The 18,497-nt window shown below is 39.2% G+C and overlaps 1 protein-coding gene across 6 annotated transcripts in view; it reads right to left on the minus strand.

Annotated features, from left to right (window-relative positions):
* Positions 1 to 17,202: 17,202 nt before the first annotated feature.
* The window catches only part of LOC138706776 (uncharacterized), a 153,653-nt gene continuing 152,358 nt past the window's right edge, over positions 17,203 to 18,497 (minus strand). For 5 of the 6 annotated variants that reach the window (XM_069836458.1, XM_069836457.1, XM_069836459.1 and 2 more), the window contains one exon: positions 17,203 to 18,483. In XM_069836458.1, the coding sequence (XP_069692559.1) occupies positions 18,440 to 18,483 (44 nt within the window). In that variant the 3' untranslated portion in view covers positions 17,203 to 18,439. Of the gene's footprint in view, positions 18,494 to 18,497 lie in introns of all 6 variants that reach the window. The other variant, XM_069836456.1, reaches the window with a different exon arrangement.

Consider the following 18,497-nt stretch of genomic DNA (forward strand, 5'->3'; position numbering starts at 1 on the left):
TGGGTTCGAGTCCGTGTTGGGCTGACTGCTTGAATTGTAAGACTCTCTCTACCACAAAGTCCATCGATACTGGATGAACCCGCACTTGATGCAGCGTCATTAAACAACCATTTTTAAATATCACATCCAGCACTACAGTTCACATGCCAACTTTTCTCTTTATAAGGGTGCGGTGCCCATATCTGTCCGGTGAAAACCGATAGGCTAATTTAATTCTCAACCCAGCACAACCACTTAAAGAAGTGTCCGCAGTTAATCAATACAGGCGGTGCAGCTGTCCGGATTCTTACGGAGAGGATCTTAATCCCGGACAGGCGGGCGGCCGGGCCTCAAACTGGTAACGATTCCTTGGCCCCGCTGCAGCGGGAATCAATACGCGCCGCTTCCTTCCAGACGTAATCTCGCTTAAAGGGGATCTCCCAGCACGACTGAAGGTGGGGGGCGTGGAGGTTGCAACTCTGTTCACTGACACATGTACAGTTGCAATGAAGAAGTAAAATTTCCTGCACCGAGCTGTGGTTGTACCGAAGAGCTGGGAGCCCTTTCAATTGGAAAGAATATCTTACGCGATGCTTTTGTAAGTAGTAACAGTGTTATTTCAATTAACGAGTGCAGACGTTATTTTATCACAGACCACAACTTTGATCGCGTCCTGAAGGAAGCGGGTTTGAACTTTCACCGCAGTTATCCATGTGCAGACGCTGTCCGCAGAATGAATGGCAACCTGCTGTCACAGCTGTAGCTTGAAACTCATAGCCTTTCCTTTGCGAATAACTGTCCGACCCCCACAGTGCATGGCAGGCAGATTACTACGTAGACTACGTACAGGGACATCATTTTATTTTTACTAACATTTCTAATATTAACCTGGCTATACCTTTGGATCAACGATTAAGAACCGGAAACACCGTTTGCTACCCTCTTCTACGACTGGAGTTCGATGATACTGGCGTAAAATACAAACAGATCACTTTACTAGGTATAGGAGGGAAGAAAAGTAGTTCATCCATTTACGTAAACTAGGAAATATCGCGATTTTTAGTTTGATAATTTTCATTAGGTTTCTGTTTAATCAAAATACAGTACAGTATTAACAATGAGTGTTTTTACTCACGAACTGAGCTGTCCATGTGGACGTATTCATTATGCAGTGTATATTATACTGTGTACAGCACATTAGCGTACACTATAGAGAATGAAGTTAAACTGAAAAATAATCATAATATGGACATTTAAACATATTTTTGAAAACGGTGGCCGTTCATTTCGATACAGGCTTCAGTTCTAATGTGCATATTATCGCACTATAGACTACTGTACGTAATTCCAATTACCAGGTTCGTACTTCGTATCAGTAACTCATATTGAAATAATTCTGTACCTACTCTATAAAAGAGACCTTACGTACTGTAAATTCAATCTTCACTTCTGCTCGATCCGAAAATATAAAATTACTCAGACATGCTATCTACTGTTCGTCCAAGTGGTTACGTCGCAGCGCCGTAGAAAGAAAGGAAATCACGTGACAGTTAATTACTTAACGAGGCCCTTTTATTTAAGTTATTTTAAACAATTGCATGAGTATACTACTACGTAGACGTCCAATTCCTAACAGAAATTAATGTTCTCAGAAAAGAGCTAAGACAGCCCAGCCACTAGCATTTACAGAGAGGCGAATAGAAGCAGCTGGAGGAAACCGGGATGCGACGTAGGCAAATGGAAAATGATTCAATATTGAAAGCTCTTTCGTCACTGGAAAACGCGAACATATTTTTGGAACGTACTGTTTACTATTACCGTATGACTACTATGACTGTATATGCGGTCTTGGATCTGTGTGGAGGACGGTTGAACTTCATTAGTAGAAGAGGTGGGAGTGAAGTACATTCAAAAACTCAGGTACAATAAAAATTGAAGTAAAAATAAAATGATGTCCCTGTACATACAGTATGTAGGCACAGCGCGATACTGAATCTTTGTGTGAAGAGAATAATCCATTTCTCTGAACATGAAGTTCACGGAAGAGACGAACCTTGGCCTAGCTACAGGGATAGCTTCTGCTCACACTGCTTCTTCGTACAGGCTAAGTATTTTCGAAATTGAAAAATCTCGTTTCTTCACTAGGGGTCGAACACCAGTCCCTGACCACCAATTAAGCCGGCTCTTTTCTGCTATTCAACTTACGTGTCTCGTCCCCTGGAAGACTCGCTGTTCGTGTGCAACACGACTCTTGTCGCTGCGCATGGCGACTGCAGTCAGTCCACTGCTCTATTCAAACTGTGCGCGTCCCATGCGATCCATTCGCAGCTGTCTTCGGACTGATTTTTTCCAAGATTTTCCGCGATTGTCATAATCCCATGGTGAATCCTCCTAATGCCAACTCGCTATCACCATTCCATCGATGCTAGATAATACAGCATCGTTAAATAATCGGCTAAGAATATATGAAGGGCTCAGAGCCAAAGGCGACCAACCCACAATTTTGTATTGTTCATTATTAAGCCTTTTTTCAAAACTATACATTGATGTTATAGATTCATGATATTTTTGTGTTTATTCAATGTAGACCATTTAATAGTAATATGCGTTACAAGAGCGGTATGTTGAAGTTTTCATGTTCGAGGAAAAGTTTGAAAAAGCGAAACGTAGTTGAGCTTTTTTAATTTCCGAGAATTGAAAGAAAACATACCGTTCGTGTATCGTACATTATTTTGTGCGAAGATCGTTTATTACATACCTGAAAGAGGAATTTCTAATTAGTTGCAATGAAATCTCCATCTTGGTTTCTGTTCAATGACGGCAAATTTGCAAAACAAAAATATCTATCTTCAACATTGTTGCTTTAAAATGTTTTCTGTGTTTACTATACTCCAGCAGGCCGTGATATACGTCTATCTTTTTTTCCCCCAGTCTATGATGAGTCTGGAATCTTGTTGATTTTTTCACGGCTTCCTTAATGTTACTTGCATCACGAATGCAGTAACTTTAGTGGAGTTATAGAGTTTACTTAATTTTTGCAAATATTTAAAAACAATAATTAACAGTGCAATTTAGGTGAAATTGCAGTGGTAAGTTTCCAATTTATAATTATTACTATATTGAACGTCTCTAAAAATAATATGTTAAAAGCCTAGAGCAGTAAAATCAATATGTCACTTAAGCGGTAAGAAGAGGGAAATTGTTATGTGTGTTAGGTTGGGTATACTGAATGTGGAATTTTAGACTTCCGCGGATTGGTTTTGTGCGGAAACCAAGCAAATACCCACGATCTCGCACAAAATAAATTGTGAAACCAATCATTTTTGTAAGGATCCTCTTAATATCAACTCTTATTTACTCATGCAAATTAAACTTTCAGGAATAACTCCCTGTAAAGTTAATTTGAATAATTTCGAGGGAAAAATTGTTCGGGGCCGGGTATCGAACCCGGGACCTTTGGTTAAACGTACCAACGCTCTCCCACTGAGCTACCCGGGAACTCTACCCGGCCCCGGAACAATTTTTCCCTCGAAATTATTCTTATTTACTCATTTTGTAATTGTGGGTTAGTCGCCTTTGGCTCAGCCCTCCATATTATGTACGCCTACAAGACGTAATTTGTCCTGTTACAGTATTTTCAAAGTTGCTATTACATTTTATACAACATGTTGTCGTTTAGTCAATTGTCCGAAGACGGGTCTGAACCCCACAAGTGATACCAACATGGCATCACTTATGAGGCAACTAGGCCAGGAGATAATGGGGTAGGGTGGCCAGTTCATTTCTCCTTCCATTGCCAATTAGCTACATATTCCACTAATCAAACTACAATGTAGCGTCATTCCAATTTATTAGGCTATTTTGCTCCCTGCAGGGTAATTAAATCTTGCACACTCGCTTTTGTTAATCTTATCTTACACTGTGTCCCAGAAGTCATTGCGAGGTTTCAAAGGACTATATTTTTTGAACCAATAGAAGTAGAAATGTAATATTGATGCCGGGTAAAAATAAAACTCCCAAAGTTTTTCGTCTGTAAGTTTGAGGCACTGAAGGAAACAAAACACAGTTAACAATCGAACAAATGCAATAATTTTCATTGTTACAATTAATTATACAAGATGGATGTCAAAAGTAAAGTGCAATGTGTTTTATGGCTCGCAAAATTTTTATATGTGACCACAGTATAAAGAACGTGATGTAACTAATTAAGCGTATCCACAGCAAAAGCATATCTTTTATGATAAAGTGCATGTAGGCCTAACAATTGAAGTTCATAAGGAGTCAGATGAAGACGATTCTTTGAAGCTCTATGAACTGTTGTTTTCGGAATTTATGATTCTCGGGCACATAGTTACGAAATTATTTGTTTGGACTCTGAAGAAATGAGGAGCGTTTTTTTCAAAAGTCGCTAAACGCCTCAAACTAAATTTGTCAGAATATGTGTTTTTTTTTTTTTTACATGATCAAGAGCATTAACCCCAAATATTTTATTATTTTACTGTCAGATTGTTTATTAAGGTAGGCCTACTAATGCTAATTACACAGTTAATATTTTAAAATTTAGATTTATAAATGGAAAAGTGAGAGTACGAAATGTACTGTCCCGCCTGGACTGGACTTATAAAACCCGGGCTGAATGGGCCAGTCGTAACTCTTAACTTGCTTTGTTGTTGCACTGAAACCTAAGCCTGACGGCCGGTGTCTACTGTGTATCCCAACGACGCATGTTTTCTCTTCTGGCGGTTATTCACGTCATATGCCGGCCCTGTGGATAGGATCCCGGCATAGCACGGTTAGTTCAGCGCGTCAAGCTGAGAGATTCTGGGTTTGATTCCAGTGTCGGAACGAATTAATCTCCATTAATAATATTTACATGATCCCTGGGGATCCGCAGTTGCTAATATATATTTTGAAATACAGTAGAACTTGGTTATAGCGACCTCGTTTTGTGCGACACCTCGCCTATAACGTCAAATATTCTGTGGTTCAAATAATTCCCCGTAAGACAAATGCTTTTCTACCTTGCTTAATACGATAAACGTATACGCGTCTACCTCGCATACAACGTCATTTTCAACCTCAGTTTGGAATAAGATTTTCTAAGAACCAAAGTATTTTAAGAAATATTTACTTACTGTACTTAATTACAAATGGCTTTTAAGGAACCCGCAGGTTCATTGCCGCCCTCACATAAGCCCGCCATCGGTCCCGATCCTGTTCAAGATTAATCCAGTCTCTATCATCATATCCCATCATAAGTGCACGGAGTTTAACTCAGTATGGTCACTAAAAGAAAAGTTTTAACGTTGGAAGAAAAAGTTAAAGCGATTCATTAAATTGAGAATGGAATTAGAAAAGCTGACGTGTGTCGTGAGTTTGGCCTAGTTAATTCCAAACGATTTGGAAGAGCAAGGATGAAATTGTTGCATTTGAACAAAATTGATCAAGCTAGGGGAGGGCGCAGTGAAATTGCAACTGAAATAATGAATATAGAACGTAATGTAGGAAGTGTGTATTGGGCAAGTATGAGACAACAGAGTAAAATGACTGATTACTTCACTCCAAAGTAGACTAAAGAAGTTTAGTGAGTTCTGAACAAACTGTTTTAATACAAAATACTGAATTTAAAATTGTAGGCCTACATGTGTTTTATTATGTTCATGATAAGCTTAAAAGTGAATACATAAATCGAAAATAAGGCTAATTAAGTTTGTTATTTTGCATTTTCCACCTCACAAGACTCATAATATGAATCTCGGTTACTACAACACTCCTTTATAATAACGTAATTTTTAAGGTCCCTTGCATGTTGTTATAACCAAGTTCTACTGTAAATAACATATAATATTACTATTTTTTCTTGATGCGATTGTACAGTACTGTACGCGACTGTAGGCCTACTTTGAAAGTTAGCATATCGGCAAGGGCAGATGACCATATCTCACGCTTTCGTGAGCTGGCCTTCGAATTTTAAATTTTAATATGTTATTTTACGACGCTTTATCAACAGCTTAGGTTATTTAGCGTCTGAATGAGATGAAGGTGATAATGCCGGTGAAATGAGTCGGGAGTCCAGCACCGAAAGTTACCCAGCATTTGCTCATATACGGTTGAGGGAAAACCCCGGAAAAAACCTCAACCAGGTAAAGGCTGGTTCACAATAAACCGGGAACAAAAACGACAACGAGAACGAGAACGGAAATATTGTTAAAATAAATGTATTTAAATGTGAGCATTCACAATTAACTATTGTGAATCCTCACATTTAAATACATTCATTTTAACATTATTTCCGTTCTCGTTTTTGCTGTTTTGTCGTTTCCGTTTCCAGTTTATTGTGAACCAGCCTTAACTTGCCCCGATCGGGAATAGAACCCGGGTCACCTGGTTTCGCGGCCAGACGCGCTGACCGTTACTCCATAGGTGTGGACCTGGCCTTCGAACAGTTGTAAAAAACACGACTTTCTTTTCTCAGTTAAGGTTAGGGTTGCCAACTTTTTTTGGAGAAAATACGGAAGATCAAGGAATCGATAAAATTTCACATAGAAAATTGGTAAATTATCCAGTTCAATTACTGAAAAACAACTTCGCCAGCTAGGCTTAAATTAAGACTATTTTGAGACAGATTTTGTCTCGTGTAATAGTTGAAGTCTAAGCAGTTTGCAGCACTGATTTGATTGAATGTGTCGTGTTCGTGTTTCCAACATCTGTCCAATTATTGTCCACAGATAAAACAGCCTCTTTGTATGAGCATTACTACTTGGTGTGCTTAGAACAAAATTAGCCAGTTTTTCCAAATTTATAATATTGATAGATTTTATTGATTTTAAACAGATGAGCACTAAAACCCATTCCTGGCAAAAACGGCTGCACAATCTAATGAATCTCTTGAACTACAAAATTCAAAGAACGTGAACCAGAATCAATGAACAAAATTAATTATAGCCAGTGGCGGTGCGTCAATAAGAGCACAAGAACACGTGAACACCTTGTTTCCATTAATGGACGACTAGTTTTATTATTTAATACCGTATTGGTGTAGTGGCGATGTATAATATCAGGATCGAGTATTTTAAACTTCCCGCATCTTGCATAAACTTTTTATGTAAACTTGGCAACATCCGTTCACGTACAAGTCGTGCTCTTTTCAAGAAGGTTACAGAAATTTCACGCATGTGCGGAAGAAAATTGTCTTTCGCTGGCCGCTTATGACTCATCAAGAGCACAAAGCATTAAGTGAACAGCGAATCTATCCTACTGATGTCAGGTGCATCGATGCCTATCGTTTACGTGCTATATCTCGAGGAGAAAATTTAATAAGTCTGTATTTTAGCCTGCAGGTGTCAGCATCTCACTGTCGGAACGTTTACTTTATGTGGATGTGTGTACAGTGCTGCTACGAGAGTGTAATTTGTGAATTACTATACTTCAGTGTCGGCATATAGCATAGTTTGACTTTCAATGACGTGCTTGCTGAATGTGATGGTGATATGAATTTAAGTATCTGTATGGTGGTGTATATTATTTAAGAATAATATTTACTGGCATGTATTTATAGTCAACCTATGCGAATGGGATTACAGTACTGGTATAGGCTATAGTGTATTAGTGTGTTGTGAACCAAAATATATTACTGAACAGACGCTTTTGTAAATTGTTTTATGTATTATTTTTAACAGACGTAAACAATGAACTCTGTTCAAGTAACTTTGAAGGTAAAGAACTGGGTAAACTGACTTTCCAGGAAAAATTGGAAATAAAAAGACTAGGTTTCATTATTATTATTATTATTATTATTATTATTATTATTATTATTATTATTATTATTATATGTTGTTTTGAATTTATATACGGTTTTTTCGACAGTGAAACATTGGAATCATGACATTTCATATTAGGCTAAAAACGTACGATTTCAAATTCTCTTCGACTTTGGAACACAAAATTGTGAACACACATAATATTTTATCACGAGCCGCCACTGATTATAGTTATAATCAATCATCATTCACGACAAAATCAAATGTTTAGAATAATGATTTTTACATTGTGTAAAAATAAGGGAGAAAAGGCTCGAAGATAAGAAAACTACATACGAGAGCCGGGAGACTATTAAAATTAGGGGCAAATACGTGAGACCCTGGGAAATACGGAAGGGTTGGCAACCCTAGTTAAGGTAGTCAATTCTATTGAATATTTGTGTCCGCTTGGCGAGGGTGGCGAGTTATTAGTTAAGGGTAGGGTCCTTGCTATTTTTCGTCATGGTTTGCAGGCTGGAACCAAAGACGATGATACAGTATCACCACTGAAACCATGTCGCCATGTTCGTTGTTTTCCAACTAAACCTGTTTTTTTTTCTATATTCCTTAGTTTCTAAGAAACAACAATTAAATATCGGACTTTAGCTGTTTTGTACTTATGGCTTAATTACTTTATTACGACATTTACTACTGTTAATGTAGGACTTTAGTTGTTTTCCACTCACGGTTTAGTTTCTTTCTGACCATGAGTGTTGGTAACAGATGAAGCAGCAGATGATTTTCCAATTTGAACTGTGAAAAGAGCCAGCTCCGTGTGAACAACTACCATCACCGTAGCCAACACGGGAGCCAGCAAGTGAGCACGCAGGTAGCCATCTGCGCAGCCACCTTGGAACCCATCACAGAAACTATAGTCCCGTCGCTCTTATTTCCGGCAGCCAATCACGTTGCAGGTCGGCTACATTTAAACGTGTGCATCTTGTGATTCGCTGATGATGACGTTATGCTCGATAAATACTTAATATAATCGTCCGCCATTTTGGCTCTTTCGTTGGCGATCGCAGAAAGCACACGAGGACGTTATTTGCCGCTCAATTATTTGCTGAATTACAGTGCGTTTGATTTATTATCATAGGAGCTACGACATGACAATGTTTAACGGTGTGGCAAAAAGATTCCTCGTCTGGTAGCTCGACAACGAAAGAACAAAAATGGCGAACGATACTACCTACCTAGACTTTATAGAGCCTTCACTTCCTAAGACGTAAGCAAAGAGGAGGAGTCACGCCGGGAATAACAGCGTCGCGACTATAGCACCGTCTGAACCGGGGTTTAGTTAGTTCTTACCTGCTTGGTGTGTGCGAATGTTTGCAGTTTTTCTCTCGAGACCAACAGTGTAAAGGTAAGCGTTCACTACATCGTATCGCACTCCTCGTACGACTCGCACGCAACGGATATTTTAAGTGCAGTGCGTTCACTGTAACGGTTCCATCTCATCGCCTCATCGGATTCCCTATCAGCTGTTTAAAACATGACGTCGTACGATATTGACATTGCTGAAAGCAGAGGAGTTGAGGTTAGGTCTATTAATTACGTCTGTTAGCGAATAAGAATTTGTAATTGCTTCATGCGTCTTAATTGAAGAGGAAGAAACGAAAGAAATATTGGTTACATAATATATTTGCAAGAAACGACTTGATTACTTTAATGGGAACGCCTCAAATTATATAATTCTTCGCAGTTTTCTACAAGCGAAATAAGTTTTCCGTCTGCCATTTTGGCGCGACACTGAACATGGCACAACATAATAGTAACAGTTGACCAATTAAAATTGATTTATTAAAGGAGGCCATGATCGCACGCATCGGAAAAGTTGCCCATCCGAGAAACGTGGACGGATTTGCCGAGAGGCGATGCGTCCGATACGATGTATTGAACGCGGTTACATAACAATTACAGCAAAGATAGTCTTTTTCCGATCCGTGCGATTAGTCCAATGCGTGCGATACGATGTAGTGAACGCTTACGTTTAGAATAAGGTTTTGTAAATGTGCTCGGAGACGTAATGTCTTAATTGTAAAATAAATTTGATTAACAAAGTTATTTAGTCAGCAATAAATTTTGACACGTATTTTTAAAAAGAAACGAATTTCGTCCATTGTTTGCACGCATTCTGCTTCTGCTACTTTTTTTGTGAAGTCAGCAGTACGAGCAGGCTTATGTGAGGTGTTCGTGTTAATAACCACGTGTCTTTGATTCCGAACATAATAATATTAATTTAATATTACGAATAATTTTAATTTTCATATTGTACAGTGTCGTCTCAATGGATCGGTGTCTAATAAAAGACAATAAAAATGACAGTTGTACAAATTCAGAAACCAGTCGATCACCTTGTCATGTATCACACCCCACTGCTGCTAATTTAAAAACTGGCGAATCAACCAAAAAACGAAAATATGATGAATGATATTTGGCTCTTGGATTTACGTATACAGGCAATCAAATTTCTCCGGATGTCCTTTGTGTGTTATGTAACAAAGTGTTAAGTAGCAGTTCTTATTGCCCGCGAAACTGTGAAGTCATTTGGAAACAAACCACCCTGAATGTAGGATCAAGAGCAGACATATTTTTCAACGTAAACTTGAAGGGTTCAGACCATAGACAAATAAGTAGGCTACATAGGCCCTACTGTTTAATACAGTAATTCATTTTGTATAGTGTGTGAAGTGTAACCTATTCAAAAACAGAATTACTGTTTAAGTGTTCATTCAATACATTATCAAGGCTGGCAAGTAAAGTTTAACAAATTTCCCTGATTTTCCGATTCCTGATTTTCGATATGACCCCTCAGTGATGTTAAATGTTATGGTTTATTTAACGACGCTCGCAACTGCAGAGGTTATATCAGCGTCGCCGGATGTGCCGGAATTTTGTCCCGCAGGAGTTCTTTTACATGCCAGTAAATCTACTGACATGAGCTTGTCGCATTTAAGCACACTTAAATGCCATCGACCTGGCCCGGGATCGAACCCGCAACCTTGGGCATAGAAGGCCAGCGCTATACCAACTCGCCAACCAGGTCGACCCCTCAGTGATAATTCGTGAGTTCCGCAAAATACTAAAGAATCAATTATTATTCTCCCTAGTATAGGCCTGTGCCTGTTTTTTGTGGCCTGTTCGTTGTGTTTCTGGATTGAAATTTTGACCGCGGAATCAATTTGCGCTGCGATATTTACTGCCCCAAATATTTTAAACTTACAAGTATTTTCTAGAATCAACTCACTGCGACTCCCAGAACAACAAAATATCTGCGACAGTTTCTTCCGTCCGTCAGGCGGGGCAGCTTGGATGGCTCCAAACGAAGCATAGGCCTATACTCGCAACACTTCGTGAATTTCCGTCGGTAGCGAATGCCCTTTGACGCGGGCCCAAGTTACAATATTTAGTGTCATACAATCTTTGACGTTTTACTGACACACATCTTGTCAAGTGCCGAAATTTATTGAAACAATTACTGTATGAATCCAATACACTGCCCTGAGCAAAATTTGCGTATTTTAAGTACAAAATAAATAAATAAATAAATAAATAAATAAATAAATAAATAAATAAATAAATAAATAAGTAAATAAGTAAGTAAATAAATAAGTAAGTAAATAAATAAGTAAGTAAATAAATAAGTAAGTAAGTAAATAAATAAATAAATAAGTAAATAAATAAATGAGTAAATAAGTAAATAAATAAATAAGTAAATAAATAAATAAATAAGTAAATAAATAAATAAATAAGTAAATAAATAAGTAAATAAATAAATAAATAAATAAATAAATATCTGGGGAACAAAATATTGATGGGGCACGATCCCGGTGGCCCCTAACAACCGGCCGCCCCTGGTTAACAATGCAATCTAGTAACGGTGCAAAATGAAGTGGGATACATACCTCGCAATTTTTCATGTCCCTCGGAGACATTGAGGTCGTTAGCATTGCAGTGAACCACCATGTACATACTTGCAACTAGTTCGAAAAAACTGTTCACTATGAATTGAAAATGCATTGTGATGGCCTGAGTTCGTTTCGTACTGTACTCTGATCACGAACCGGGTTGTACACTGATGCAGAGGTAAACAAAACTCACTGCGCCGCACTGTTAACTTCACTTGTCTCGAATCCTAAGCATGCTAATCAGCCTAGCCTTATACCAAATACTTGAAAGCTATGTCTGATGTAGGAATACGAGGCAACACAGAACAGGGAACTTTTGAAAAATCCAACACAAATAGAAGAAACCCAAAACAAAACTTTTATTGACAGAAATTGAACAATTGCAACTTGCCTTTTAAGAGACAGTAATCCCATGATCGATGTCTGGAAATTACGTCCTGTAGATGGCGCCTTTGTCTACGTATGCATTCTTCCAATCTGCTGTTGAGGTTCACCATCATTCGCTGCAACATCTCTGCTGGAATGGCACGAATTTCATCTCGAATTCATAGTGTCCTCGGCCGAGTCGTGTAGACCAGACTTTTGAGGTACCCCACAAGAAGTAATCACACGCGGACAAATCCGGGGATCTTGGGGGACAGGGAATGCCATCAAATCTTAAGATGACACGGTTAAGGAATAATTCCTGCACAGCGCCTTGCAGTGTGCGATGTCGCACCATCCAGGTTTCGTGCAGTTGTTCAACGCTGGTGCAACTTTCTTTCAGAACAACCTGATCGCAGCTGTGTGCTTACGAACTGAACGCTGTGCAACCACATTCAAGGAACTGGCTGGATTGCATATCTTCTCCATCACGTCGCCAATGATGTTGCCGTCCACTTCTTGTTGTCTTGAACTACCGGTACCCCATTATGCAGTCATTTAATACGCAGGCTTAAGTCTGGTCCGCAATAAACCGGGAACGGAAACATCGAGAACAGAAATATTGCTAAAATAAATGTATTTAAATGCGAGCATTCACAATTAATTTTCACATCCCCGTTCCCGGACTCCGACAAGCTTCTCGTTAATTGTGAATGCTCACATTTAAATAAATTTTAACAGTATTTCCGTTCTCGGTTTACTGTGGACCAGCCTTTATCCATTTCTGGATTACATTGGGGTTCCCCGAATGCTCTGTTTGGCGGTAATGTCTCTCCTTGTCCCAAACTGGGAGAAGTTTTCGTTCTATTTTAAAATTGGACTGTAGAAAATAAAACTGGTTAGGTAAGTTTGGAATTGAACGGGTTACATCAGCTTCTTGTCTATGCGGATGACGTGAATATGTTAGGAGAAAATCCACAAACGATTAGGGAAAACACTGAAATTCTACTTGAAGCAAGTAAAGCGATCGGTTTGGAAGTAAATCCCGAAAAGACTAAGTATATGATTATGTCTCGTGATCAGAATATTGTACGAAATGGAACTATAAAAATTGGAGATTTATCTTTCGAAGAGGTGGAAAAATTCAAATATCTTGGAGCAACAGTAAGGAATATTAATGACAGTCGGGAGGAAATTAAACGCAGAATAAATATGGGAAATGCCTGTTATTATTCGGTTGACAAGCTTTTATCATCCAGTCTGCTGTCAAAAAATCTGAAAGTTAGAATTTATAAAACAGTTATATTACCGGTTGTTCTGTATGGTTGTGAAACTTGGACTCTCACTTTGAGATAGGAACATAGGTTAAGGGTGTTTGAGAATAAGGTGCTTAGGAAAATATTTGGAGTTAAGAGGGATGAAGTTACAGGAGAATGGAGAAAGTTACACAACACAGAACTGCACGCATTGTATTCTTCACCTGACATAATTAGGAACATTAAATCCAGACGTTTGAGATGGGCAGGGCATGTAGCACGTATGGGCGAATCCAGAAATGCATATAGTGTTAGCTGGGAGACCGGAGGGAAAAAGACCTTTGGGGAGGCCGAGACGTAGATGGGAGGATAATATTAAAATGGATTTGAGAGAGGTGGGGAGTGATGACAGAGACTGGATTAATCTTGCTCAGGATAGGGACCGATGGCGGGCTTATGTGAGGGCGGCAATGAACCTCCGGGTTCCTTAAAAGCCAGTAAGTAAGTAAGTAAGTAAGTAAGTAAGTAAGTTAAGTAAGTAAGGTAAGTATTTTACTAATAGGTTAAAAAATAATTTATTTTATTTGCTTTGAGAGTAGGACGTCTCCCCCACACGACCTAATAGTAGACTAGGTACTCAACACAAGGAATTTATGAGCCACTGCAGTACGATGGAAAGGAAAGAAGCATTTATATTATAAAGATGGGGTGAATTATTTTACTGCATACAAAGACAGGAGTAGCTTATTTACTGCGTAATATGCAAGAAAATGGGTTACTGTCCTTAATGAAGGTGTATAAAATGTCGAAGACTAAAATACATGTAAAGTTTTTATCATTGGAAGATACATCTGTTGTTGATTAATAGTATTAACGCTGTCACGATGATTGCCAAGCATTACGATTGTTGGTAATTACACTGCAACAATACCGCACACTACCTACCAGTAGTAAGTTTTATTTTAAGAAGTTCTTATTATGCAGCCAGACACTCCTGCTTTTCATTTCAGTTTGATTGCAATGTTTTGTTGTGCGGATTGTGCCTGTTTATTTTCTTCTTTATGTAATTTATTAAAAATTGATGACATGATTTTACATCTTAATGAATCCATGACACTTATTAAATCTCTTGTTACAAACTCATCTTATCCCTCTTTAACAAGTGCTCTTCTGACGAAGAACTATATCAGCCGAACTGGAAGGTTCTAATTCGCCAGTCCGAAGTGACGTGTGTTTCATTGCCTCTGCATGTGGAGACGACCTGTACCTCCAACCCCCTCTCTTTATTTACCTCCCCTGCTACCCCTGGCTTATTAAGTTTCGCAGACATCTTGTCACCAGAGCCGTGATTTCAGTTTTAGCTTGAGAAGGCAAGATTTTTTTTGCGAGATCGTGCGTATTTGCTTGGTTTCCGCACAAAACCAATCCGCGGAAAGTCTAAAATTCCACATTCAGTATTCCCAACCGAACACACATAACAATTTCCCTCTTCTTACCGCTTAAGTGACATATTGAATTTACTGCTTTAGGCTTTTAACATATTATTTTTAGAGACGTTCAATATAGTAACAATTATAAATTGGAAACTTACCACTGCAATTTCACTTAAATTGCACTGTTAATTATTGTTTTTAAATATTTGCAAAAATTAAGTAAACTCTACAACTCCACTAAAGTTACTGCATTCCTGATGCAAATAACATTAAGGAAGCCGTGAAAAAATCAACACGATTCCAGACTCATCATAGACTGGGGGAAAAAAAGATAGACGTATATCACGGCCTGCTGGAGTATAGTAAACACAGAAAACATTTTAAAGCAACAATGTCGAAGATAGATATTTTTGTTTTGCAAATTTGCCGTCATTGAACAGAAACCAAGATGGAGATTTCATTGCAACTAATTAGAAATTCCTCTTTCAGGTATGTAATAAACGATCTTCGCACAAAATAATGTACGATACACGAGCGGTATGTTTTCTTTCAATTCTCGGAAATTAAAAAAGCTCAACTACGTTTCGTTTTTTCAAACTTTTCCTCGAACATGAAAACTTCAACATACCGCTCTTGTAACGCATATTACTATTAAGGAAGGCCTTACAGACCATATCGCGTGGCGCACTGTAAACTGGAGTTAACTAGATCATAAAGCAAAAAGGATTTAAATGGAATGACGATTGTTGCTCTGAGACATGGAATTTCTTTCTTGTAATTGGCTACGCAGCTAAATTGTAGAAATTAATGTACCGGTACCTGAAACTCCGGCGGGGCGCAAAGCATGTCTTCTTCCACGGACATGCAGCACAAATCTAGACGTAATTCAGCAAGCTTTATTCACCTGTGCTGTCTTCTTAAGGTTTACAGCAGCTCAGACTTGGTGCTGTCTGCAGAATCGTCGGTTAATAAGAAAGCAGGGAACTACAAGCTGCATGACACTCACACTAACGTCCACAAGCAGCAAGTACAATGACAATATCGCTAATTCCGAAGACATTGGCTTTGTTGCACATACAGTCTCATGTGAAGCTGACTTGAATAATTTCAAGGGAAAAATTGTTCCGGGGCCGCGTATCGAGCCCGAGACCTTTGGCTGAGAGCGCCAACGTTCTACCGACTGAGCTACCCAGGTTTGCCGGTGTCGGGCACAGTTCCTGGGTAGCACAGTCGGTAGAGCGTTGGCGCGCTCAGCCAAAGGTCCCGGATTCGATATCCGGCCCCGGAATAATTTTCCCTTGAAATTATTCACATAGTCTCCTCCAAATAATAGCAAAAAAGAGTCTTTTCCCATGTTTGTAAGACTATGATTATAGTCCTCGTGAATTTATTTTATATGCTGAAAATATTAACTTTAATTATGCAGTGGATTAAAACGTAGCATTTCCCGGGGAATTCCTGAGGAACAAAGCATTGCCGGATAATATTTCATTGCCACAAACAGTTTTCTGAATTAGCCCCAACAAATCTCGTCTTTTATTTAAGCGTTTATAAAAGCTGAATATCTTACTATTAAAGCTACAGTTCCACATTTTTTCTTCAGTAATAGTATTCAATTACATAAGATATATTCTTTTAATCTGAAACTCTACGGGGTGGCAATTTCCCTACCCCACTCCCACTAAATGACGCATCTACTTGTGACTACATTAAAGTGCAAGACCAAGTGCTATTGTGTTGTCTTCATATATATGCCTAATGCACAGGACTGGATCAGTATTGCGCGACAACGGCTGGAGTGCGACCTTCTTATTTCTCTTGGCCTATAATCATAAATGTGTATGTTATTTGAAAATGGCAAAAAGAAAGTGTGAATTTACGGATGAATTAAAAACTCAGTTCCAACTCCTCCCCCTTCTTCTTCTTCTTCTTCTTCTTCTTCTTCGCGTTATTCCCCCCTCAGAACTTTGTCGTTTTCAGTTTGCACAGGTCTCGACTGGTTGTTCCCATCATCAGGTGTAAGGCTCCTACATTCACATGAGACTCCCAGGACTGGTCTACCTCTTCTTCTTTTCCTTCCTGGGTATAATTTCGTGATTTTCCTAGGCCATCTGTCTTCTGGTGAACCTTTACGAAGGCTTCTGGAAGGGCTTGTGTACTTCAGTGAGTCTTAAACAATGTTTCAATCTGCAATTATAGCTTATCGGACGAATTTTATTCTTATTCAGAATTTACAATTACAATAATTATTCCATACTGTTATATACTTGTGTCATTATTTTGTCGACTGAAATACGGTGCAATGGCAGCGGTGTGAACAGGGGCGCCCCGTGCATACCGAACAGGAAAGACACTGCTGTGAAGCAGTTGGTCCTTCCTGCAGAACTTCACTCAGCGCCTGGGAGATAGGCGGCCGACCAAACGATCCTGGAAGGAGGTGGGGGGGGGGGCACAACACGTGGAGTTGAACATATTTTGGTCATTTATTCTTGTCAACATGTGCACAGCAACACAACTGATACAGGATTGTGTAACAAACACTCGCACAACAATACATCTCTGGAATGTTTGGGTAAAGGGTGAGACACATCTTCATTATCGATATCCCATTATTACATTTGTTATTATTATTATTTTTATTGTTATTATTATTATTGGAAAGAGTAAGTGTATGCACTCTCCGGCATTCAAAATAATTACCCAAAAATATTTTAAATATAAAAAGTCGTCATATACAAATTTTGGATTTGTAAGGAATGTCCTTGCAGACTGCACACCACTCGGTTGGTTCACGACAACGAATTCGTCGGAAAGTGTGTGGATGATTTGGCAGCATTGAACAAGCGCGTGCGCAGGTCCAGGACTCGGCCCCACTGAGCTGCCATCCCACATAGAAGAGGCGGACACTCGCAAGCAAAAGAATAAACTGCCTTCATATACGTACATTAGGTTTATTGAGATAGGCTATCTGGGGCTAAGAGAAAGAAACAGTTTCTGTCAGTTCTGATATTCCTACCTTCGCCGCTGCTGTGTCGGATGCCAGACTGGCATGGTGCTAACACAAGCAGGATTGCGGACATCGCCATGCGAATAGAATGTGTGTCACATTTGAACTTTCGTTTAATAAATAAGTTCTGTTTAAAAAAATAAAAAGGAAAACAGCTTTGGTGGCTTGCAACAGCAGGACGCTGTGTTGTCGTTACACTTATTATTAAAATGTAATACGTACGTCCGTCCGTCCGTCCGTCCGCCAGACAAACAGACACGACACTGAGTAGTCTGAGCTATTGCTATACATACACAAACACGGACTTGCTCCACCGATACTCGGGGTGGCCCCGCTCAGTCTTTCAGAAAGAGGCAGAAGTTGGGTATCACGTAACACTCGATATGTGTATTGTTAAGAGTCCACTTAGGCGCTATCTGCGGGAGATGGAAGATGGTAACATTCTGGAAGATTCAACAACGTAGTGAGCATATGGTAACAACACAGCTGCCGTCGACCTGCAGCCAAATCGTCCCACAGATTTCCATTCTGTGTTAGGAACATCAAAAAATAAAAACTATACAAAGTTGGAAAGTCCAATGTTAACAAACAAATGTAGATCGTTATAAAAGTCGCAAGATGGAATCCTTTTAAACACGATGGTCTTGTATGAAAAATATTGCATTCTGACGACGTGCGGCTCTGGACGGCAGCGCTACAGTCTCCACAGGCTAGGGCAGGTCCTCCGGGCTGGTCCGACTGTGGTCCCCTGC

Source organism: Periplaneta americana, chromosome 9 (assembly GCF_040183065.1).
Source record: "Periplaneta americana isolate PAMFEO1 chromosome 9, P.americana_PAMFEO1_priV1, whole genome shotgun sequence".
Classification (NCBI taxonomy): domain Eukaryota; kingdom Metazoa; phylum Arthropoda; class Insecta; order Blattodea; family Blattidae; genus Periplaneta; species Periplaneta americana.